The sequence below is a fragment of the Corythoichthys intestinalis genome, chromosome 4 (genome assembly GCF_030265065.1).
Source record: "Corythoichthys intestinalis isolate RoL2023-P3 chromosome 4, ASM3026506v1, whole genome shotgun sequence".
In the NCBI taxonomy this organism is placed as follows: Eukaryota; Metazoa; Chordata; class Actinopteri; order Syngnathiformes; family Syngnathidae; genus Corythoichthys; species Corythoichthys intestinalis.
This window is the reverse complement of record NC_080398.1, coordinates 27,084,617-27,111,117: the sequence shown is the minus strand read 5'-3', so window position 1 is coordinate 27,111,117 and position 26,501 is coordinate 27,084,617. Positions and strand designations below refer to the sequence as shown.

Sequence of the window (26,501 nt, the reverse complement as noted above, 5' to 3'; positions counted from 1 at the left end):
TTATATTTATTATTCAAAATGTCATTTTTAGCTTCGAATCATTAATTGATGTCTCATATTTTGTTTAAAAAAAAAAAAAAAATTTTTTTAATTATTCACTCGCATATTTGTAATTTGTTAACAAATGACGTCACTATGAAAAAAATGGCGTCTGTAAAAAAGATATCTACCTCATAACTTTCACTTAATTGTATTTTTTTGTTACAGTCGCATCTTCTCCTATATGTTAGATGATAAATAATCGATCCAAACAAAGAAAAATTTAGAAAAAATGGTAAATATATGAAAAAGAAAATCTCGACCACTCCTTGATGTCTGCGATTTCTGCATCCCGATCCTTGTTAAATTACCATGTTTCACCCATAAAATCCCCCCCAAAATCCAGCTGTGACCATTCGAGCTGTGTCTTGACACTCGGTGATACATGCTACATGTTTTTTTGGATCGAAACAAGGTAAGTACGCGATGATATCTCGTTAAAGTCATGGTGTCTGTAATTCTGCTCTTTCATGCTCTCTTCTCCAGATAAGGTTTTGCTGTTTAATTAAAAAAAAAAAAAAAAATTGTAAATCCCCCCCTGTTCAAATGTTTTCCTCCCCCGGAAAATTGAGATTTCAAGCTTTCCAATGATGTATCAGACATGCATATCGGACAATTTTGAAATTTGGCCAAATTGGGGGTCTTAGAGCGGAACTTCAAGTCACCTGAGTGTTTTCCGCCATGTGTAAGTGAGAGGCTATTCTCAGCGACGTGAGCATCAAAGCTCGAGTGGACTCACTCAATGAAGCATTTATTATCGGAAGATTCTCAACATCAGGTGACTAGGAGTCGGGTGCAAAAATGAGCGATCAGGACATCCCTAGTATTAACATTTGACAATGTGAAAATACTTTTCAGCTTCTATAGAGACATTCTGCAATAAATGCCTCATTATTGTAAAGCCACCTAATGAAAGCCTTCACCAAAAACAATGTGGTGGTGTAAAAAGGCAAAATCATTAAAAACAAACAAACTCATTGACCACATACTTCTGGACCTGACTGTATGTATTAGTGTAGTAGTGATGCAGATGAGCCAACAGTGAATTCCACCACAGCACACAAATCCCTCAAAAAGTCTTCTGTTTCAAGCCAGTACATTCAAATAGTAATCATCATCATCATTATTATTATGTGAGGGTTGGCGTTGTCAAGTGGCTGCGTTTTGGTTGCTGAAAGCTTTCAAGAGCGGGACTCGGCCAACATCAACAGTCCAGAAGGCAACCTCCAATAGGTTGGATTGCATCAGTGCAAAAAAAGACGGCTCTGTCATTTTTTTTTCAATTTTTTTGTTTTTTTTTAACCCTTCACAATTCCCTACCGCTACAAGCCCACTTAAAATCCTCCACCCCCGACTATGGTTCAGTGCAAAGTCTATACAGTGCTGTATAGTACAGGAACTCCATAGGAACATGCATACAGTGAGACAGAGTAGGAAGCACACTTATCTTTACAGTACAATCCTTATCTGTGCAGTGTTATTGTGTATTTGTCAGCAAAAGTTTTTGTCATGGGGCGGTTTCTTTAATTCATGAGGATGTACGAAGGGGAACATGTAAACAAAGTCGCTCCCCTCCTCCTCTTCTCTCCTCCTCCAAAGAAGGAAATTGTTTATATCATACATTTAAATGTTTTTTTTTTCGCTCTCTTCCCACTTTATTACAAAATTATTCCTATTATATTGTTTGAATATGTTAGATTTTCATTATAGAATGATGGGGTCGCATGCATGTATCCGCCACCGCACTGCCTCCCCCTCCCTCCTGATCCCTGATGGTATTGTCCGTGTAGCTCATCCTCTCGTCACGTGTTTACCTTTGGGATGTAAGGCTTACAAAGTTTGTTGCATCAGGTCTCCTCGATTTTCCAAAGAATCCATCATCACGCCCGCAAAAAAAAGTTTTTTTTCTGATACCTGAAAAGCAACAGAATAATAGATAGATATTGTATTACTACGGCTGACTCCTGGTCAGTTTGTATAGAGGAGTCACGTGACAGCCGGGGAGTCAGTTGGTTGCCATGGAAGCGGTCGGTCCCTCTTCCTGTTGGCCGGCGGGCTCTTCGTCATCCTCCTCTTCCTCCTCCTCCTCCTGTAGCGTGTGAGCGAGGCCGGCCGGCGCGGCGTCGCAGGGCCTCTGCTCGCCCATCGGCGAGGCCGGCGGTTGCCCAGGACTACTACCGCCCGAGGCATCCCCCGGGAGCGTGGGCGGAGTCAATGTGGACGACTCGGGCTCCATACACAGTGTCATCTCTCCTTCCTTGATGGAAAGGCAGACAGATGAGGGAATGAATGGTTGGATGAAGAGGGTGGTACAACTTGTTGCAAAAATGATTGAATCCCCGACTCACTCAGTTGTTTTATTGCAACTATGTCCAAACCCTTCTTCTTTATAAAATGTATTTTTACGTCTTAACTCATTAGCTGCCATTGACAGGCAAAATGGATTGGACATCTATCGCCATCAATGGCAGTGAAACCGAATGGCAGTCTTCCCATTTAAATACAGTGGTATGAAAAAGTATCCGAACCTTTTTGGAATTTCTCACATTTCTGCATAAAATCACCAACAAATGTGATCTAATCTTTGTCAAAATCACACAAATGAAAATACAGTGTCTGCTTTAACTAAACATCTCTGGGTTCTGATTCAATTTAGCTCCAAACCACAAAGCTGAAAATCCATTTTAAAGCGATAAAACTGGCCACTGGATGGCAGTAGCGCATTTGGTAAGACCCGCAACCTGATTCAACGGCAACGAATGGCCGAGCCACACGGCCGGGCGCCGGCGGAAGACGACCGAATGAAGAACAACCTAGAGGACGCCCGGGATGCAAGGCACTGGACGACCGAGCAGAACGACCAGGACCACCAGTGCAGCGGACGATGCCGTTGAGTCTGTGCTGCTCGCCGAGCAGACCCCGCAGAGACTCAAAAAACTTTTTATGAGACAGGCGGCGATGAGGGAAAAGTTTACCTGGCTGTCGCGGCGACAACAGCGTCATTTCTCAGTTAGTTATGTGTAAATAAATTGTTACGTTGCTATCAAAACCTCTATTTGTCTTGTTGTTTATGTTATTTTGTAAAAGGAAAACATTCAGATGTTTGGGATGTAACTAAAGGGAAAAAAAAAATAGCTGTGATAAAGTCAGTTATGTTTGAAATGTATGCTTTCACAAAAAGTTCAATTTCTCTGTTTTTTCATCAGAAATTGGAAAATTGCTCAAACTAAGCTATTTTCTAATGCTCATTTCTAAAGAATTGAAAAAGATATGAACTTACTTTTTTTCCTGCTGAAAGAAGAGAGTTTAATCTTTCTTTTGATGGGTTCTCTTTATATAGCAATAGAACAGAATTTTCAGTGGGCCTTGCAAAATCAGTCAAAATCTAGTAAAACGGCCGGGAGCGAAGGGCCTTGCTCCTGTGAAAATGGCTGGGAGTGAATGAGTTAACCAATGTGCGCATGTGTTGGATGTCTCGCCGCGTAGGAAGGAATTGCAGAACACCGGTACTGTTCATCTAGTGACCGTGACAAACTCAACACTCATCACCACGAGCGTCCATTGCGCGCATAAAACATGGCGACTTCCTAGGTCAAAACATGTACTAAATATAGATTTTTAACTCAATGGGAAAATTTTATGTGCTTCTAATAACATATTTTAGTAAAAGCGAACAATTGTGGCTTATCGGAGTCTACAAGTCTTTAAGGCCGAGGTTCCCTTGAAGTGACGAGCTCCATTTAGTGTTAAAGCTGAGAAGTGCAACAGAATATAGGCTGGAATTTAAAGCTTATGTGGACAAATAAAAATTGGGCAGTGGAACACTGTTGGCCCACGAGCCGTCGTTGGACACATCTATAATAGAAGAAATCTAGAAAAATTGATTTTTAAAAAAAATTTTTTTTTTGAGATCATGCAGAGGGGCGAAAAAGGGAATTGCCCAATTCTTGGGGGGAAAAAAATGGAAAAATGATTGAATAAACCTGTGAAATTTAATTCCCAAAACTAACACCTGCATCAGATTCATCATCTTGTTAGTCTGCAATTAACAAGGAGTAATCACACTTCGGTAAGCTGTTGGACCAAGTTGAGTAACCTGAATCATGGCTCATTCCATTGCTGCTTGCCATCCCAGTCAAAATGGATTGGACGTCTAACACCATCAGTAGTAACCAATGAGTTAACACACATGAAAAAAACAGACCTTGGAGAATAAAGTTTGGAAAACCTTGTTTTATCGTGTCCTAAAGCCTGAAAATTGGCAATTTAAATGACTTTAGTTTTGGGTCATATCAGGGATCTCTTAAACAACTGAGTGAACATCCCCCATTCCATAATTTCTTCCGGGGGTTGTATATAGGCAGATGTAAGCGCACCTTAACGTCGTCTTCTTCCTCCTGCTGCTCCAGCAGCGGTGAGTGTTCATTCCCCACCAGCTCGTCTCCGGCGGGAACGCAGAGGCCGGGTTCCGCTGCGGCCGTCGCGCCCACGTAGCCCCCCGCCTCTACTTGATAGGCCTCCATCTGGCCCGTGTTCCACAGATCCACCAGGGGCGGGTGCACTTGGTGGACTAAGCTGTGGATGGTGCTGTTGGGGGTCGCTTGTAAGGAGTGGTTGGCGCTGTGGAGCCTGTGTTCCAATGACTAGAAAGTAAAGAGATTGGGATCAGAATACAGCAGGGAAAGATGTGTTGTGGTGCGTGTAAAAAGGGATCTTACAGGGAAGTGGGTGGTGATGAAGATGCAACAAAGCCCATATTGTGTTGGCAGACAAGATAATGAAAGCCACACAGTACATAACAATGTAAAACCTGTGCAATCGAAGTAGAGCACAATGCTTTTGTTCAGCCCCAAGCCATTTTTAAAATATATGAAAGGAGTAAATGTATTACATTGTCAGAAATGAGTCAAGTAACTCATTGGCCACCATTGATTGTGGTGGGTGGATGGATGGATGGATGGATGGATGGATGGATTCGCTAGCCTGTCACCCTCGCAGTTCAAATGGAATGGACGGCGAATAGCGAGAAACTCATTTACATTCAGAACAGTATTGAAGTACAGTCCCTAACAAAAGTCTTGTCGCTTATCCATTTTGTAGAAACAATTGCTAATAACCTGACTTTTAATTATTCAATTGGTTTCAGAAATGGCTCATATGAAAGCTAAGACCCTCCCAAATAATGTGGAATGTACAAAAATATATTTGTTTCACTGAAAAAAGATTTATCATTTAATAAAGACATAAAGGTAAATTTTGGCAAGACAAAGGTTTTGTCACCTACAAAGAGTAGTGTGAAAATTGAAACAAAAATGTACTTCAAATACAAAAATATGTTACATAACATAAGTGAATTAAGTAGTGGTGCTGTGAAATCCAAATTTAATATTTTGTATAACTTCCATGGGCTTGAAGGACTGCATCCATGCGGTTCGGCAAGGATTCATACAATCCATTGATGAAGTCATCAGGAACATCAAAGAAAGCAGTCTTGCATGCCTCATCAACATTCTTGGGTTTCGTCTTCCATGCTTCCTCTTTCATCCTATCAATAATGTTCATGTCTGGTGACTGGGCTGGCCAGTCCTGGAGGATTTTGATCTTCTTTGCCTTGAGGAACTTTGAGGTAGAGATTGAAATATGCGATGGAGAACCATCCTGCCGCAGAATTTGTTCCTTTTTATGGTTAGGAATGTAAGAGGCAGCTAAGATTTGTTGATATTTCAGACTATTTATGTTGCCTTTCACCCTGCAGATCTCTCGCACACCCCACACCTAACCCCTAACCTCAGACCATGATTTTGCCACCACCAAACTTCACTGTTTTGCGGCAATAGGCAGTTTCTTCAGACGAATCTTCCATTGAATTACACCACAGTCGCTGCAAATATTGCAGGAGACCTACTGGAGCCCGCAAGGATCCGAGATTCACTCAGAAAACAGTCACATGAGCCATTTCTAAAACCAATTGAATAATTAAAAGTCAGGTTATTAGCAATTGTTTCTACAAAATGGATAAACGACAAGACTTTTGTCAGGGAGTGTATTTGTACTTGGTGTCTTCCCATTGTTGCTTCACAGTATACGATAGCATGCTGCACAGTGGTCATTGTTTTGATTTTAATGACAGAAAGCTGATTGCAACCAAATCATACAAAAGCCAAAGCAACCGTCCCATAGGAAATAATATAAATTCAAGTGCAGCAAATTTTTGACTATAAGCCGCAATTTTTTTTACTAAAAGCAGCTACCGTTTTCCCCTGCTTTGAACCTTGCAACTTATATGTTGATTTTTTTTTTTTAGGCTAATTAGCTGAATGTGTCTTTGTGTGAATATTCCTGCGTATTATACACCAGTGCTGCTTATATTTGAAAAAAAAAAAAAAATACTGTTTTCTTGTCAAATTTGGTGGGTACAACTTATGCCTTATAGTCTAACAATTAGGAACAGTGACCTAAAAGTTGAAAAATGAAAAGGAAAGTCAGAAGTCAATTGATTCTATCATTCTCGCAACATATGTTGGCAGTTGGCTTAATAATAAAATTACATTTACACCTCGAACAATATTATGAACAATTTAAGCATGAAACGATGACATAGAATTTAAAAAAAAACGCCTTCATCAATAAGTTTTAGTAAGACCTGTTGCTGCTGATACTGCAGGAGTTGCTGCTGCTGATAGTGCTGCATCTGCTGGATCTGCTGCAACTGCTGAAGTTGACTCTGCTGCTGAAGATTAAACTGCTGTTGCTGCTGCTGCTGCTGCTGTTGCTGCTGCTGTGACAAGAAGTGAGCGGCCGCCTGCCCGTCGTAGCCTTCGGTCCCCACGAGGTAGGAGCCGGCGGGAGGAGACGCCACGCCAGACGCGTCGTTGTTGATTGGCTCCCAAGCGTCCGAGGAGGAGAGGCAGTAGTGGCCCTGGGAGACGTAAGTATGTGGCCACACCTCGGCGGAGGAATGATGCAAGATCTGGTCTGCGGGAGAAGACATATGGGAGAAAGGAGTCAAGTTTGTCGCTTTAGTTTACCTAGTTCAATTTGAACTACGACCACCCGGCTTCTTAAGCGTCTCATCAGGCAGACTCATGAAAAGCATGCCCACTACTGGCTAAATCGGAACTTAAAGGCAACAATAAGTCTGGAATTGATGAATGTATTTAATTAGACAATTAGATAACTAGAATAATTAACAATCTGGCTCCGAGCATCGATTCCTGAAATATACCTACCAAATTTTATTCCGATCCGTTCATGAATATTGGAGGAGGATCAATTTTAGTGAGGAAGAACAAAGTGTGGTAGAACTTGAGTCTTCCTTCAGAGCGGTTTAATAAAGTTCTCAGATGAGACCAGATATTGGTAGCGTAGCTTAAAATTATACTCTAAAACTTGGGTCTTTCCCAACAATATTGCCTCCACTCAGATATTGTAACAATTTTTTATTTTTTTTTTTTAAGTTGGGGTATTTTGTTAAAACAAAAATAGATTTTTTAAAAATGCGCTGATATGTCTCTCAAAAGAACTATCCGTGAAATAAACAGGTTTTCGTCCTAACCACTCCTAGAGGGAGTAGAGCATGATGCTTGTTAAGCCAGTCAGCTCCCCTTACATCTTGTTTTGTTGTTCAGTATGTTTAATATTTTGCGTCACCGAGCTACACGAAATGACCTTCGTGGAAATGACTCATTTTACCTAGCTATAGGCAGATGTGGCCCTTTGTCTCCTGTTTAACTAGCTAAAAAAATGTTATTTCAGTTGCAAAAAATGTGACAATAATTATACAATAATTAATGTGTCCAGTGATCCCTCGCTACTTCGCGCTTCAAACTTCATACCCTCAGTCCATCGCAGATTTTTTTTTCAATTTAAAAAAAAAAAACAAGACGGAAGAGTTGTCCTGAGCCGATCGCGTAGTCTCGCTCTCCCTCCTTCTCCCTGCTCTTTGTTCGCCAGGCAAACCACTGGAGTTGCTGATTAACATTAAAGTGGAAGTTCAGGGTTTTTGACATTAGGTTTAATCTTCGATTTAGGGGGGTTTCATTTAGAGATGTTCCGATCCGATATTTGGATCGGATCGGAACATGCTGATATGGGCCAAAAAGTGCGCATCGGTATCGGATCGGCCAACACGGAAAAATTCCGATCCAGACTTCCGATCCAGCAAGTCCGGTCCGGGTTTTCCAGTGCACAGATTTACAAAGTCCATTCCAGTTTTTGCTTCAGTTTCTCTAAATTCCGGTCCGCGTTTTACGGCACACCTTCAACACACTATATTTACATTACCGTCTCCCAATTTACCGAGAGACTTTATCGGTAAAAATGTCAGCTGTGTGGGATCATTTCACCTTAAAGTACGACAAAGACGAGGAGGCAGAGTGCCACATATCCCACAATAAAGTCAAGCGTGGTGGTAAAGCTGTAAGAAGTTTTAATACAACCAACCTAATCAAGCATTTAGCGAAATACCACCACAAACAATATAAGAAGTATGTTAAGAAAACCGATGACAAAAAGAAAGGTCCTACGCAACAAACACTGGCAGAAACTTTTGCTATGCGTGACAAACTGGCACTCGACAGTCCCAAAGCCCAGGGAATAACAAGAGTCATTGCCGAAGAATTCATTCTGGATGACGAGCCATTATCTCTTGTGAGTAAAGACGCACCATCCAACACTTAGAACCATTGTACAACATGCCCAGCCGTCATTACATCCTGGAGCGATTCGGCCGTGGAAGATTCAAGAACGAGTCACAAACATCCAAATTCCGATTATTGAAATATGTTAAGTAAAGCGGAACAAATACACAGCGCGGTCTTCGGGATGCAATGAGAAACGGACCGCATTGCGTCCCGAGAGTAAACATCATGCTTGTTGTCATAGACCCGGGTAATGCCAATGCTCAACTCAAGGCTTTAGCTCAACTCATGCCTCTGGATAAAAAACACAAGAATACCTGACTGCTGCTGACAGCCGCTACAAACTACGTCAACATCGTTTTACTGTAGATAATAGATATCATATGTATATAGAACTAGATGCAAAATGACAGACTCGACGGCGTTAGCAACATTGAAGTATTGAAAACTAGTTGCTTTAGTAAACAGCCGCCATCTTAAAGCAGGAGACTTCCCTAGTAGGCTGTTGTGAACCTTCCAAGCGAACCTAATTAACTTTTTATCTAAAATACTCCCAAATCGGCAAAATCATGAATATATCTTTAAAACAGTTTTAAAACTTTCACATGTTGAAAGTAGACAGAAGGGAAATTATGGAATAACGGGAGCAATTTTAACAACTTTAACAGTTGATTCGCAAAATTAAATGAATTGAATGTAGTTTAAAGCTGCTGATACAGAATGGGGACTTGAGTATTTTATTTACTGTTTGAAAATGTTAACTTGATACTGAAATAGTTGTTTATTTAAACCTGAGAGGCCTTTTATACAATTTTTGTAACTAATGCACGAAACATTAAAAGCATCTAATAGCTTGGGGGGGTTTGTGGGATTTTCCACTGAGGTTGTTTGTGTGTTTTGCTTTTTTAAGACAGTTTACAATATTATTTGCACGTTTTACTGACTGACGATGCCATTTGTTATTTATAATGTTTTGTGTTTGTCACTGAATAAACAGGTCAGTTACTTGTTACCAACCGTTGTGTGTTATTCAAATCCACCTAATTCAGCTGGCTAGTTGTTATCAAGAGTACTAAAACATTTTTCAACATGAGTCTGACAACCAAGTAAGGAGGCTAAATAACTTTAAACTTTAACACATGCTCAGATAGCCCGGTATCGGCCAGTATCGGTATCGGATCGGAAGTACAAAACAATATCGGTATCGGAGCGGAAGTGCAAAAACCTGGATCGGGAAATCCCTAGTTTCATTAGTCTGTGGAGTTGAGTTAAAGAAATTCCGTATTAGTGTTTCATAAGGATGCCAAAAGTGGTATTAACAGATCTAACATAGTCAAATAAATTCAAAATGCAGCTCAATGTTCAAAAATCCCATGCAACCAAAACAATGTCGCACTCAACATATTAACGAAAAAAAAAAAAAAATCAGCGCTGAAAGGAACAATCTGATATCCCTCCGCTCTGTTTGCCCAGGCAGCCTGTTCTCTGCAAAGCAGCTGAATTACTAATGTTGCTGTTCATACTGCAGTTATTGATATGCAATGGTAAGTTTGAATAACTTTATCCTGAAAACATAGCCAACACTATTGATTGCATGCATCATTGGTGATCCTCCTGTGTGCATATGTTGTTTTATTGGCATGCTAGGAGGGGATTATTGACTTGCGTTGGCTTAGCCACTCTGGAGCTCTGAAAACAACAAAAAACTAACAAACTGCAAGTTTTTTTTTTTTTTTTTTTTAATCAAGAGTTGCCAGAGACACAAACTTCAAAGCGCCGCATGCATCAATCATCGTTTAACTTGTTAAACACTTGCTGTGGAAATTCGCTGTGTGTAAGTGAGCAGCTTGAGCGAATTTGAGTGGACTCACTCAATGAAACATTTAACAAAGCCAAGCATTTTTCTACTACTTTACTCTTGTTTAAAAATAATTGGGTGGGACAGTAACATGTTTAAAACTTATCATAATTAGTACATTTGAAGTGCTTAAAAACCATTTATTAAATATATATATAGGCTATACCTATTTTTTAACTATACCCAATGCTAAATCAATGCTAATAAATAAATACACTTAACACACATAATTTTTATTTTTTTGGGGGGTGAGCTACTTTGCAGTTTTTCACATATCGCGATGGGTTCTGGTCCCCATTAACAGCAAAAAATGAGGGATCGCTGTATATGAAAATAATTAAAATAAAAATGTCTATTTACAAACAGACTCAGTCTTCCCAAGCGCCTTATTTCTTTGTGTCAATTGGAAACCATCAGTCAGAACGAACCAAATTCACGTGTCGAGTCCCTCAAGGGTCAATCCTTGGACCACTCTTATTTAACATCTATATGCTTCCCCTAGCTCAGATTATGGAACAGTGTGACATCTCCTATCACACCTATGCAGATGACACACAACTCTACATTTCTGTGTCCCCACATGATTGTAGTCTCTTGGTTTCCCTGAGTAAATGCATTCATCAAATCAAAGAATGGATGTGCCAGAATTTTCTCCAGTTAATTGTGGAGAAGACGGAAGTTATCATTTTTGGGCCAAAAAAGGAAAGGTCAAAGATAACCAGGCACCTTAGCACAATGTCACTTACAGCTACAAATACAGTCAGAAATCTTGGCGTAAGTATTGACTCAGACCTAAAATTTGATAGCCATCTAAAGTCCGTCACTAAATCTGCTTATTACCACCTAAAAAAATATAGCCAGAATTAAGGGGCTTCTGACTCAACAAGACATGGAAAAACTTATGCATGCATTCATTTTCAGCAGGTTGGACTATTGCAACGGTATATTTACAGGTCTTGATAAAAAATCAGTCAGGAAGCTGCAGCTAGTACAGAATGCTTCAGCCAGAGTCCTCACAAATACAAGAAAACTGGACCACATTTTGAAATCGTTACACTGGCTTCCAGTCAGTCAAAGGATAGACTACAAAATACTACTGCTCGTCTACAAAACACTTAATGGCCTTGGACCAAAATTCATGCATGATTTGTTAGATTCCTATGAAACATCTAGACCCCTAAGGTCATCGGGAACCGGTCTCCTGTATGTTCCAAGAACAAGAACCAAGCAGGTTGAGGCAGCATTTAGTTATTATGCTCCTTACCTCTGGAACAAGTTACCTGAAGGTCTGACGTATGCTCAAGCTGTTAGCTCTTTTAAATCAGGGCTAAAATACTTTTGTTTAGCACAGCATATCCATAACTGTCTATATGTTACAATCTATTTGCTTTCTATTCCTCTTGTGCTTTAATTATCTCCATTGCTGATTTCAATTATTATTAGCAGTAGCTGTATTTTTTCTTTTGTGATTAAATATGATTTTTATGTATAATTTTATTTCCTGTTTCGATTGTCTTCGTTTTTACGTTCTATTGATTTAATGTGATTTTTATGATCTTCATGTGATGTAAAGCACTTTGAATTGCCTTGTGTTGAATTGTGCTATATAAACAAATTTGCCTTGCCTTATAGCGACTCAATGAGGTGCCTGACATCAGTTAGAGTATATGTAGTTCAGCACTGAAAACGCAGCAACTGTGGAGCAGTTGGTTGAGCAGGTCCATTGATCAAAGGATCAATCCCATGTGGGCACATTGACGTTGTGTCCTTAAGCAAGACACTTCACCCTACTTGCCTATGTGAAAGTACTACGAAAGCGAGTTATTAAGGATGGTTAGAAGGACCGATGGTGCAAATTTGCTGCCTCGCTTCTGTCAGCCTGCCCCAGGACAGGGGTGGCTACTGTTGTAGATTGCAGCCATTTAATGTGGAGTGAAAGAATAATACATTTTAAAGTGCTACATAAATCCAATGCATTAATACTACTATTAACAGTCGTTGCTTCTTTTCCCCCACCAGCTGTTCTTAAGAACAAAATTAAAATGGTTCAGAATCACTCAAGGGACATAAAATGCATTGCCTACCTAACTGTATCTGTCTGAGATACGACTATTCTGTTGTTGCAATGCAGAATTCAAGCTGCGACAAAACCTACATACTGCAGCTCTAAATAACATAGCAAATTCAGCCACAACAATCACAAAAATCTTATCCAACCCCCTTTGTTTCCAACTAATGCCACAAGTCTCCACTGGTTTGAGTGCAGTGAAGTTCAAATTTTCTAGGCTTTCCTGGGTGTTTACAAAACTACAACACACTGAAGAGTGTACAAAAGTCTAATGGACACCTCTCATTTTATTGGTAACCATCTCTCAATTTATGCAGAAATCCACAGTTGTGTCAAAGGATTCATTTTGATTAGTTTTGAGCTTTTTGTTTTTCGACACCTCCATTTCCAAAGAAGCCTAAAAATGTATTTATAGGAGAAGGACATAATAATAGAATCACTGGAGGCTGTTGGTCACCATTGTTTTTTTTTTTTTGCCATTCTTTAGTTCTTGTTTTTTTATTATTATTTTGCAAGACATCCCCTAAAAACAATAAATTATCCATTATATTGATTCATGAGTGGTCACATCATAGGAGGATGACTCAGAAAGACTGTTTTTCTTTGCTCAAGAGGCAGACAAAATTGCACCCCAGAGTAAGTGCAACCCATTTTTTTTTTACTTGGAGCTTGATTTATTTAAATTTGATTTTTTTTAAGAGTATTTGATTTAAGAATCATGGAATCATTCCATGCAAATGTAACATCACAGCCTTAACAAAGCGTAATGTGAGACTCATTAAGGCTGACTGCAACACCCACGAGGTCTAAAATAACAATTTGTGCCGTTGTGGTTGACTGCCTATGTGAAAATTAGCTTTACCTCGACTGGTGATGCTCTCCTGGTTGACCTCGCTCAGATGTGCCACGCTGCCCTGGTTTGATCCCGAACGAGGGCTCTCACCATCCATTGATGACCATGCCAGCAGGGTAGCTTCGGAGATGGCAAACTGTTGCAGAATACCTGAGTGTGGACAGCAAAAGTAAAAGGGCTGAGAGATTTTAGACATAAAAAAACAAATCTAAATTTTTCTGGCCGATTTTCAGAGATTTCGATTCGATTCGCAATGTTCTTCAAATCAAGCTTCAGTCCAAAATTTACTGTCAGAGACTTGTATCAAGTGTTAAACCTGTGTGCTTTTTCCTTGGGAGTTGTAGTTTCCGCTTTGCTACAAATTTTAAATAAAATAATAAATAAAAATAAATAAATAAATAAATAAATAATAAAATACAATTTTATGTTTTGAAATATAATCCCCACAGCATACAGTGAAGAAAATAAGTATTTGAACAACGTGCAGTTTTGCAATTTCTCCCATTTAGATATGATGGGTGGGATTTCATGGTAGGTGTTTGTCCACTGTGACAGACAATCTAAAGAAAAAAATATCCAAAAAATAAATTGTTAAAAAACATCAATGTATGATGTTTTTTAACAATTTATTTGCATTATACTGCTGCAAATAGGTATTTGAACACCTGTCTATTAGCTATAATTGTCAGCCTCAAAGACCTGTTATTCGCCTTTAAAAAGTCCAACGAGTAAGTGGAGTGGAGGTGGACTTTTTGAGTCTGACTTTTTGAGGTGGTTAGCTACATAAAAACACCTGTCTACTTGCCTGGCACAGCCAGACTATTCTCCCTGTATTTTTCAAACACTGTAAGAAACAGTCTGGGACCCAGCCCATTAATGGCCTCTCGAGCAAGATACAAAATCAACCGTCCAATCAGATTCGTTTATTTGCGTGACGTGTTCATAATGAGTAACGTCACTCTTGCGCGCCGAAAGTCGTCTCTACAACAACACAGATGGCGAACGGGAGAGCCGAGAATATGTTCCAATCCGCGTTTTAAATTACCAAAATACACCGAAACAAGTCATTGATAACAGTCAATGGCTCGCGCTAGCCATGTTGAATAAACTTTTCCATTCCCTGCTCACGCTAATAACTTGTCGATTTAACAACGTCACGTCTGCCCATCGTTGATTGGTCCACTCCGCTGTCTGTTTGCTGTGGCTTGCTCTGCCCTCGGAATTTGATTCGCCGGACGGTCGCCAGACTCAGTCGCTGGAACAGCGGTGAGTCTGGTATACCAGGCAACCTGTCCACCCCATACAATAAGGCAGCCTCTAATTCCTAACATGGTCAAGACCAATTAGCTGTCAAAAAACACCAGAGACAGAATTGTAGACCTCTACAAGGTTGGACAAAGTTACAGGGCAATTGGAAAGCAGCTTGGTGAGATAAGATCCACCGTTGGAGCAATTATTAGAAAATGGAAGAAGCTAAACATGACTGTCAATCTCCCTCGGAATGGGGCTCCATGCAAGAGCTAACTCGTAGGGTCTCAATGATCCTAAGAATGGTGAGGAATCAGCCAAGAACTACACAGGAGGAGTTGGTCGATGACCTGAAAGGAGCTGGGACCACCATTTCCAAGGTTACTGTTGATAATACACTAAGACGTCATGGTTTAAAATCATGCATGGCACGGAACGTTCCCCTGCTTAAACCAGCACATGTCCAGGCCCGTTTGCCAACGAACATTTGGATGATCCAGAGGAGTCATGAGAGAAAGTTATGTGGTGACATGAAATCAAAATGGAACTTTTCAGTCTTGATTCCACTCATAGTGTATGGAGGAAGAAGAATGATGAGTACCATCCCAAGAACACCATCCCTACTGTGAAGCATGGGTTTGGTAGCATCATGTTTTGAGGGGTGTTTTTCTGCATAAGGGACTAAACAACTGCACTTTATTAACTCATTTGCTCCCAAAAACGTATAAATACGTTCTATTTTTAATTGTTTCAGTGTCCCATAGACGTATCTATACGTCTTTTATGTTTTTTTTTCATGAGAGACATCTCTGGGTTCTGATTCAACTGAGCTCCAAAGCACAAAGCTGAAAATCCATTTTAAAGCAATAAAACTGGCCACTGAAGGGCAGTAGCGCCTTTGGTAAGACCCGAACCCGATTCAACGGCAACAAAGAGCCGGGCAGCACGGCTGGGGCGCTGGCGGAAGGATGCCAGGCCGTGGACGACCAAGCAGAACAACCGCGAGGACGCCCGGGATGCCAGGCGCTGGACGGCCCAGCAGAACGTCTGGGACCACCAGTGCAGCGGACATTGTTGCTGAGTCCGTGCTGCTCGCCGAGCAGACCCCACAGAGAGTAAAAAAAATCCATCTTCATGAGACAGGCGGTGATGAGGGAAAAGTTAACCCTGCTGTCGCAGCCACAACAGCATCATCTCAGTTAGTTATGTGTAAATAAATTATTACTTTGCTATCAAAAAGCTCTATTAGTCTTGTTGTTTATGTTATTTTGTAGAAGAAAAACATTATTCAGATGTTTGGGATGTAACTACAGCAAAAAATAGCTGTATTAAAGTCAAAGTTATGTTTGAAATGTATGCTTTCACAAAAAGCTCAATTTCTGTTTTTTTCATCAGAAATTGGTAAATTGCTCAAACTAAGCTATTTTCTAATGCTGATTTCTAAAGAATGGAAAAAGATATGAACTTACTTTTTACTTACTAACCTTTTTCCTGCTGAAAGAAGAGAGTCTGATCTTTCTTTTGGTGGGTTTCTATGTTTATATAGCAATAGAACAGAATTTTCTGTGGGCCTTGCAAAATCGGTCAAAATCCAGTAAAACGGTCGGGAGCGAAGGGCCTTGCTCCGGCGAAAATGGCTGGGAGTGAATGACTTAAGGAGAGGATGACCAGGGCCATGAATTGTGAGATTTTGGGGAATTACATCCTTCCCTCAGTTAGAGCATTGAAAATGGGTCGTGACTTGGTCTTCCAACATGACAATTGGCCCGAAGCAGACAGCCAGAATGACCAAGGAATGGCTTCGTAAAAAGCATATCAAGGTTTCGGAGGGGCCTAGCCAGTCTCCAGACCTAAACCCAATAGAAAATCTTTGGAGGAAGCTCAAACTCTGTGTTTGTCAGTGACCTGATTGATCTAGAGAAGATCCATGTGGAGCAGTGGTGCAGAATCCTTACTGCAGTCTCAGTCTCAAACCTGGTGAAAAGTTTGACCTCGGTAATTGTAATCAAAGGCTACTGTACCAAATATTAACGTTGATTTTCTAAGGCAGGGGTCCCCAACCGCCGGGCCGCGGACCGGTACTGCTCTGTGGCGAATTTGTTACTGGGCCGCACAGGGATAATAACTTATTGATGACTGCATTCTGGCCAAATTAACTTTGGCATGAGCCTCTTAACACACCAATATCCTTGTCTACTCGAGATATAATACTACAGGATAGAATGTCGTCATAGATATCCATTGATTGGACTGCTAGCGGTGCATCTTGTTTTGTATATCTATGTGCGCTTGTCCTCGATAATGATGTATGACGTAGGGCGGGTGCATCACATTTGTTCCCGGAAATTAGCCCCCACACTAGAATGAATGAAAAACAGACGTCTTTGGACAGATTTTTACAGGGAAAAGGGCACCTGACAAGCCGTAAGATGAGCCTACAACCTCGAAGTAAAACAAAATCCACGCTACTTCCCAATCACTTAAGACCCACGAACTGCAAAGGAGTGGATTCGTGACCCGTATGTAAATAAACCGAGTGATTCGAGCATGTCTGTGCAACCGGAATATCAGCTTGTAGAGATCGCAAATCACGGTGACCTTAACGGTACGTTTGAGACAACAACTCTACAGAGGTTCTGGATTAAAGTCATTTCGGAATATCCTGACATCGCTAGGAGAGCACTGAAAACTGTGCTACAATTTCCAACATCGCATCTTTGTGAAGCGGGCTTCTCTCACTCTCCCATCTCAGGACCATCTCGTTTCAACGAAACAAGCTCAGGCCTCCCACTGATTCAGCGGGTGAGTTGTATTTTCCCTGCACTTAACACGACGGAGCTAAAAACAAATGTTATTTTATATTTGCTGTATTTTTCTGTTGCACATTGCCGGTGTTCTGACAAATTTGGCATGTGCGTAACGTTAAAAATGACCACAAATGCAGCGATTCCAAAGTACACACTACAAACTTACGTTTGCCATGTTAGCTGCACACAACAACTGCACGCAGCTCTCTCACTTAACAACTTCACCGTGTCGTTAAGCATGAATGTATGCCATTTTCGTGTTGCATATGTATGTTTACGATGTAAATAGTTTTTTAGCACCGTTGGATAACATTGAGAGTCCAAATGAATATAAAAGAGGGCTTTTTTCACTGCCACAAAAGCTATGGGAGCAAAATTTTATAAGGGTGCAAAATTTGACAGAACACCGGTCTGTGAAAAAAAGACCAGAATCATACCGGTCCATGGTGCAAAAAAGGTTGGGGACCCCTGTTCTAAGGTGTTCAAATTCTTATTTGCAGCAGTATGATACAAATACATTGTTTAAAAAAATCATACACTGTGATTTCAGTTTTTTTTTTTTTTTGGATCGTCTCTCACAGTGGACAAGCATCTACCATGAAAAATTTCCTAACTGTATTGGAAACCCTTTTGCCTCGATCTGGCGGACACTGCAATTGTATTGCTTCAAATTTATCACTAATGTGGTATACGTCTCACTGCCACGGCTTGTGCCGTCGGAGTCACAAAGCTTGACAAGCTAGCAACAGTAACCGGGGGGCAGAGATTTTACTAAAGGTCAATTTTAAAAACGAGTGTTTGACTTTGCCCTGTTCATTGAACTTATCTCCCCCACCTGCGGCGAACCGGGCCTCCTTCTCTCCGTCGCTCAGGTCGCTGTACGCGTCATTCTCCAACCGCCGTTCCTTTTCCCGCTCCTGGGTCGAAATACGGGACTGGGGGATACCCCCCACGCCCACTGTGGCCATGCCCCAATTTTGCCACTCGATCATGTGGGCGACGCGGCCCTGGGCCATGGCCGTTGGTTTGGTCACTCTTTCCTTCATGGTGCGGGTCACACCTGTGGTGATAATTTTGGGAGATGACGGATGAGAGGAGTTGAGGGAGACGTAATTTAGGGGGGGAATGGAGAAAAATAATGTGGACAGATAGAAAAAGAGGGGGAAGGGCAGACAAAGGATAGAAGTATTATTTCCAAGCGTGTGTGACGGTCCAGTCGCGGATGTTCTGATGGTCTGTCAAAATATGGGAAGCCTGTAGGGTTAGACTGATATATTGCTTTTCCATTTAATGTTATTGAGCAGCAAGTTAGGTTTTTGAGTATGATTGATATGCTGTTACTACGTGCTCGCACCAGATACTTCATTATGTACACCTCCACAATTTAACAAAGATTCAATACAAAATGATGCTGTTTTGATTGACACAGGCCAGAGAGACATTCATTTAACAGTATGTTTACTATTATTTGTTACATTTTGGCTACCTTATTTATCTCAATGACAGGGGCAACATTGTGAAGACATTTAATCATAGTAGAGTTGCTTGTCATATTTCTCCGCGAGTTTCTGCAAACTACAATTATAGAAATTTGAAGTCTTATTAGATGGCAACGGTGGAAAGTAAAACCTTAATTTAACGGACATGAAAATAATGGATTTGCAATTTAACGGACAACCTTTAGTAGTAGTAGTAGTGTCAGTCTCGACTAGGGTTGTCCGCGATCCAATCACGTTATTAGATATCAGGCCGATCAGGCCATTTTTCAGAAGATCGGAAACGGGTAAAAAAGAACAGGTCTTTAAATAAAAATAATATATATATATATATATATATATATATATATATATATATATACATATATATATATATATATATATATATATATATACAGCGATCCCAAATTTTTGCGGTTAATGGGGACCCGAACCTGCCGCGATAAGTGAAAAACTGAAGTAGCGCCCCTCACCCAAAAAGTTTTTTTTTTTTTTTTTTTTGGTGTTTAATGTTTTCAGATTTAGCATCGAATATATACATGACATTTTTTCACTTTTTTCTCAAAGTATAATTAAAAAAAACTTTTTTAAAGCACTTCAAATCTAAGTTTTTAACATGTTACTGTCCCACTGAATTAATTTTAAACAAGAATAAAGTAGAAAAATGCTTGTCTTTACTAAATGCTTGATTGAGTGAGTCCACTCAAATCCGCTCAAGGTGCTCACTTACAATGAGTTGCCATTTCGTACCATGCAAGTATTTTGAAACGTTGTGAAAAAAACAATGGGAGAAATTAGCCGCTACCGCTATAGCATTGGCATCATAATTTGCAGTATTTACGTAAAATAAATGCTAGCTGCCCGGTTCTTTGCTCTTTTAACAAAGAATCGAGACTGTTTTATGTCCATATCTATAAAGAATTCAGGGATTGAAGCATTTATTCACAAGAATCTTCAATGGAAAAATCTTTTTTTGTGGTGATAAGGTGGCGCCACAGTGGCCTAAAGACTAGCAGCACATTCGACATATTTACGTAAAATAAATGCTAACTGTCCTGTTTTTTTTTTTTTTTTTTTTTGCTTTTTATCAAGAATCGAGACTGTTTTACGTCCATATCTACAAAGAATTCAGGGATTTAAGCATTTATCCACAAGAATTTTCAACGTAAAAAGCTCTTTGTGGTCATAAGGTGGCGCCACAGTGGCTTAAAGACTAGCAGCACATTCGACATATTTACGTAAAATAAATGCTAACTGCCTGTTTTTTTTTGCTTTTAACCAAGAATCGAGACTGCTTTACATTCATATTTATAATGAATTCAGGGATTTAAGCATTTATCCACAAGAATTTTCTACGTAAAAAGCTCTTTGTGATTATAAGGCTGCGCCACAGTGGCTTAAAGACTAGCAGCACATTCGACATATTTACGTAAAATAAATGCTAACTGCCAGGTTTTTTGCTCTTTTAAAAAAGAATTGAGACTGTTTTACGCCCATATCTATAAAGAATTCAGGGATTTACGCATTTATTCACAAGAGTTTTCAACGGAAAAAGCTTTTTGTGGTGATAAGGTGGCGCCACAGTGGCTTAAAGACTAGCAGCACATTCGACTTATTTACGTAAAATAAATGCTAACTGCCCGGTCCTTTGCTCTTTGAACAAAGAATCGAGACTGTTTTACGTTCATATCTATAAAGAATTCAGGGATTTATGCATTTATTCCAAAGAATTTTCAACGTAAAAAGCTCTTTGTGGTGATAAGGAGGTGCCACAGTGGCTTAAAGACTAGCAGCACATTCGACATATTTACGTAAAATAAATTCTAACTGCCCGTTTTTTGGGTTTTTTTTTTTTGCTTGTAACCAAGAATCGAGACTGTTTTATGTTCATATCTATAAAGAATTCAGGGATTTAAGCATTTATCCACAAGAATTTTCAATGTAAAAAGCTTTTTGTGGTGATAAGGTAGCGCCACATTTGCCTAAAGACTAGCAGCACATCTGACATATTTAAGTAAAATAAATGCTAACTGCCTTTTTTTTGGGTTTTTTTTTGTTTGCTTTTAACCAAGAATCAAGACTGTTTTACGTTCATATCTATAAAAAAAATCAGGGATTTACACATTTATTCACAAGAATTTTCAACGTAAAAAGCTCTTTGTGGTCATAAGGCCGCGCCACAGTGGTTTAAAGACTAGCAGCACATTCGACATATTCACGTAAAATAAAGGCTAACTCCCCGTTCTTTGCTTTTAACCAAGAATCGAGACTGTTTTACATCCACATCTATGAAGAATTCAGGGATTTAAGCATTTATTCATAATCATTTTCAACGTGAAAAGCTCTGTCTGTGTTTCCACTCGATCAGCTTTGACAGAGATAGTCAAAATAATATGAAGTCTATGGTCAAGATTACTTTCATTTGATCATATCAAATTACTTTCATCTGATCATATCAAAATCTTCAGAACAATCATATGGTGAAGTCTTTTTTTTTTAATTTATTTTTTAATCACAAAAATCTAGCATTATAAAAGGGGTGTATAGACATGTTACATCCACTATAACAGTGCAAGCTATTTAATTTGGTTCTCCAAAATTCAATTTTCCACTGTAACTTTTAAATAATACGTTCATATTAAATATTCAGTTCCCTTCAACAGTATTTAAGCATACTATTCAGTCCAAGCCTACTATTCAAGCAGCTACGACTAAATGAGGGTGTTCATGAACATGGATTATGAGAATAGCTGAATGACAAAGGTGACGGAGATGACATTCATGTGCTTAAATGAGACTGCGGGAAAGAAGGAAGGAAGGGATGGATGAGCGCTGTCTGTCAAAGGTGCATCACGGGCTCCAATGGGTTAATTGGGGTGACGTGACAGCTTCGGCATGAGTAATGAGAAGCGGGCCTGCTGACACGCCAGCGCCTGAGCTAAGTCGGAACGTGCTTCGATTCCTCACTGTCAATCAGCCTTTCCCCGGAGAACTTTCTTCTTCACGGGAGGAATTCATATCCCGCTGACTTCCATGTGACCGGCATATTGTACGGCAGTGACATATAATACTGTACACGCGTTGTATGCTCTCTGATGGAAGTGAGTGAATGAGATGAATAAATGATGTGAAGGTTTGTGAATGTCCACACAGTAGAAGAGCTGCACTGCACTCAAATCAACTGCACTGCAGGAAACAACTAGATCAAGCCAGTGGCGACTAGTGGCATTAGGAGCAGGTGGGTGCACCGCAGCCAACTGACAAGGCTGTTTTGCATTCCTTACCACATGTTAACTGATTCCGTTGTGAGTTTAATTTGTACAGTGGAACCTCTACAATTAAATACCCTTAATTCATGGAACATTTATCTCATTGGCTGTCATTGATGGGGCAAGACGTTCAATCAATTTTGACGAATGTTCGTTGGCCCCTCCTAGTCAAAATAGATTGGACGTCTGGCAACGTCAATGGCATTGAAACAGGAGCATTCATAGCCAGTGCTCCCAGTTTAAATGAATTAGACATTTATTCAGGTTGTCGCTCATAATACAAGCAAAGCCTAGTGGCCCGACAGGGTTATAAAGCACTGAGGGGAAGCCTTGTCTATTGTTGTCAATGGCAGGAAATGAGTTAAATACTATGAAATTAAACACAAAAAATATATATTTTGTATGACTTCCATGGGCTTGAAGGACTGCATCCATGTGGTTCGGCAAGGATTCATACAATTTATTGATGAAGTCATCGGGAACATCAAAGAAAGCAGTCTTGCATGCCTCCCAGAGTTCATCAACATTCTTGGGTTTCGTCTTCCATGCTTCCTCTTTCATCCTGTTCATGTTTGGTGACTGGGCTGGCCAGTCCTGGAGGATCTTGATCTTCTTTGCCTTGAGGAACTTTGAGGTAGAGATTGAAGTATGCGATGGAGCACCGTCCTGCTGCAGAATTTGTCCCTTTTTATGGTTAGGAATGTAAGAGGCTGCTAAGATTTGTTGATATTTCAGACTATTTATGTTGCCTTCCACCCTGCAGATCTCTTGCACACCCCCATACTGGATGTAACCCATTTTGCCACCACCAAACTTCACTGTTTTCTGGGTGAATCTCGGATCCATGGAGGCTCCAGTAGGTCTCCTGCAATATTTGCGGCTACTGTGGTGTAATTCAGTGGAAGATTCATCTGAAAAATCCACCTTTTGCCACTTTTCCAGTGTCCATCCTTTTGACAGGCTGTGGGCCTTGGCAAATGCCACACGGTTTTTTAATTGTCTGCACCCTGAGAGATAAATCGTCTCAAATATCAACAAATTTTAGCTGCAAATTCTGCAGCAGGACGGTGCTCCATTGCATACTTCAATCTCTATCTCAAAGTTCCTCAAGGCAAAGAAGATCAAGATCCTCCAGGACTGGCCAGCCCAGTCACCAGACATGAAGAGGATGAAAGAGGAAGCATGGAAGACGAAACCCAAGAATGCTGATGAACTCCGGGAAGCATGCAAGACTGCTTTCTTTGATGTTCCTGATGACCTCATCAACAAATTTTATGAATCCTTGCCAAACCGCATGGATGCAGTCCTTCAAGCCCATGGAAGTCATACAAAATATTAAATTTGGATCTCACAGCACCACAGCTTAATTCACTGTCCTCACTGTATTATGGGATATTTGCACCAAAAGTATTAACCGTTAACACTTTATATGACAGCGCCATCATAATACTGTCTTTGAACCAATTGGCTGCAAAGCTTCATTGCTTCAAGAAGCTTCATTTGGCCATCACTGCTCCCTTTGGAGAGACGGTCACCCTACATGCCTCCTAGCATGCATTGCAGTGCTACAGATGTAAATAATAATTAAAATTCATGTTCTGTGATAATTATATCTTCAGTTACTGTTCCAGTTGTTTCATTAATTGCTAGTTATGGTATTTGGTAACACTTTATTTAACAGTCTAATGAGCATTTATGAATTTTTATAACAAATTAGTTATTGGTTAGTGTCATCCGATAAATTATCTCAGTTTTTAATGAAAATTCGAGCTGGACATAAATGTAGTTAGTGATATAATTTGCCAAATGTCATTTAATGACATCTGTCATAAGCATTCAGTAATGCCCTTGATAATGTCATGTCATAATTATGACGGTCTTATGACAGTCTTATGACGCCGCTGTCAGATAAAGTGTTACCTATTAACCCAAATAAATCAACAAATAAGATGCACTAGATTATAAACCATGGCAAAAGTAGCGGTTTATAGTCTGAAAATTCCAGTCTTTGGTTTTCACGTTTTACTGTTAACTGCAGTCTTTTTTTTTTTTTTTCCAATCAATTAAACGGCAGTTAACTTGTTGGTTAATATTGCCGGTGATAGAAAAAACAGATATGCGCTAAAAATTGACTTTTATTATTTTTTTTACATTGAACAAACAGTAACTTTGTCATATTACTACTTGGTACACTCAAAATAAAGAAACATCAACAACCAGCCTACCGTTCTGATGGCTTGAATTTTAGTTCATAAAGTAAGAACATTAATAATGCTACTAAAAAGTAGCTTTAATTTCAATTATGTGTCACAAATAGTAAATAGGCATCCCTGAATTGATTATGTTTGAATTTAGAGGTTCCACTGTATCAAAAAACATTGTGATTTACGCATTTGGGCCTATGACAGTTTTGTCACAATTGATCAGTTTTGCCTTGGCAAACGTGGTGAAACGAAGAAAACAAGACATTATTCCAGAAATGGTGATTTTACACCCCACCCTACAAATTTGATCTGTATATGAAGCTAATCAAGCCTTTGACTGTTTATTACCTGTTATTGATGAAAATGGAGCAGAAAAAGCACAAAAGCAAAGAATTATTTCACCGTTTCATGCATTAATTATGATTTTATTATTTGTTTTGAATAAACCCATAAATAAATCTCATTTGGCTGCCATTGACGGTGCTAAATGTCTAATTCAATGTTCATTAGCCCCTCCCAATCAAAATGGATTGGACATCTAGCACAGTCAATGGCACTGAAAGATGAGCATTCATAACCAGTTCTTCCAGTTTAATTGAATTAGATGTCTATCACCATCAATGGCATGCAATCGGTTAATTCCTATGGAAATTAAGAGTTACTGGGGGTCGTAACAAGTGTGTATTTCTAATTCTGTTCATTTTAATTTCATTAATTTAGTTTTTATTAACATTATTTATACATATAGAAATATAAATATAAAAAATGTAATGATAAATAATTTAATGCATAAAATATACTGTATATATCATAATGATTGCTAATACAGTGGTACCTCTACATACGAAGTTAATCCATTCCAGGACCTTGTTTGTAAGAATGGTCGTACGTCGAGCAGGATTTTCCCATAAGAATACATTATCATTCCATTAATTCGTTCCACGACCAAAAACCTATACTAAGTCCTTAATAAATACTGCTGGTACTATTACAAATGGCAATTACACATAGCACAACAAATAAATTATAAATAATAATAACAACAATAATAATAATTCCTGTAATAATGTAATGAATCGTGTTCTAATGTGGCGGATGTGTTTTGCGTGATGTACCTGTACGCACCGCGTGGCTACGTCACAGAGATTGGTGTGGCAAAAATTTTACTTTCTCTTTTAATGTTCTGTTGTTGGTGTCAGCTGCGGCGGACAGTAGGCGCATTGTGTTGCATCAGTTTTTAAATAAATGATTAAAAACCTGACGAAGCTGGAGATGTCTTTGGTGATGTTACATCAATAATAATTGTCACCTTAACTTATGAAGACTGGCGAACAGAAGTCAGAGGACAACCGTTGAGACCAAGGAGACATTCTACGGCCGTATTGTCGAGCCAGTCCGCGGATGCGCACACCACGCTCATATTTATCTGTCGTTTCTATTTTCATTTTAATGGTAAGCGTCACCTTTTTCCTTTTCTCACCAGCTGCACTAACCTTGGAACCCTTGCTGATTTCTCTCACAAGAAAATCTGCCGACCAACCGTCTTGCGGCAAACCAAAACAAAAATTGTCATAGCTATCATAAATCGTCGTATTTTGAGCATGTCGTCAGACGTAGAAACAAATGGCGAATCAAATTTTATGTTGGATGTCGAAAAGATAGTGTGTCGAAGCGTATGTCGAGGTACCATTGTCAGTGGTACCTCTACATACAAAGTTAATTCGTTCAAGGACCTTGTTTGTAAGTCAAAATGGTCGTACGTCTAGTAGGATTTTCCCATTAGAATACATTATAATTCCATTAATTCGTTCCACAGCCCGAAAACCTATACCATATCCTTAATATATACTGCTGGCACTATTGCAAATAGCAATTACACAGAGCAAAACAAATAATGATTAAAAATCTAATAAATTAAATAATTAAAAATAATAATAATAATAATAATTCCCATATTAATAGTAATAATACCTGTAATGATGTAACGAATCGGGTTCTGATGTAGCGAATGTGTTTTGCA

The 26,501-nt window shown here is 39.5% G+C and overlaps 1 protein-coding gene across 8 annotated transcripts in view; it reads right to left on the bottom strand.

The window, feature by feature from the left end:
• Window positions 1–69: 69 nt before the first annotated feature.
• The window catches only part of fam131bb (family with sequence similarity 131 member Bb), an 84,844-nt gene continuing 58,412 nt past the window's right edge, over window positions 70–26,501 (bottom strand). For all 8 annotated transcript variants that reach the window (XM_057833843.1, XM_057833845.1, XM_057833846.1 and 5 more), the window contains 5 exons: window positions 18,348–18,572; window positions 13,467–13,607; window positions 6,683–7,014; window positions 4,416–4,682; window positions 70–2,296 (listed from right to left, as the gene is read on the bottom strand). In XM_057833843.1, the coding sequence (XP_057689826.1) occupies window positions 2,045–2,296; window positions 4,416–4,682; window positions 6,683–7,014; window positions 13,467–13,607; window positions 18,348–18,572 (1,217 nt within the window). In that variant the 3' untranslated portion in view covers window positions 70–2,044. The remainder of the gene's footprint in view (window positions 2,297–4,415; window positions 4,683–6,682; window positions 7,015–13,466; window positions 13,608–18,347; window positions 18,573–26,501) is intronic.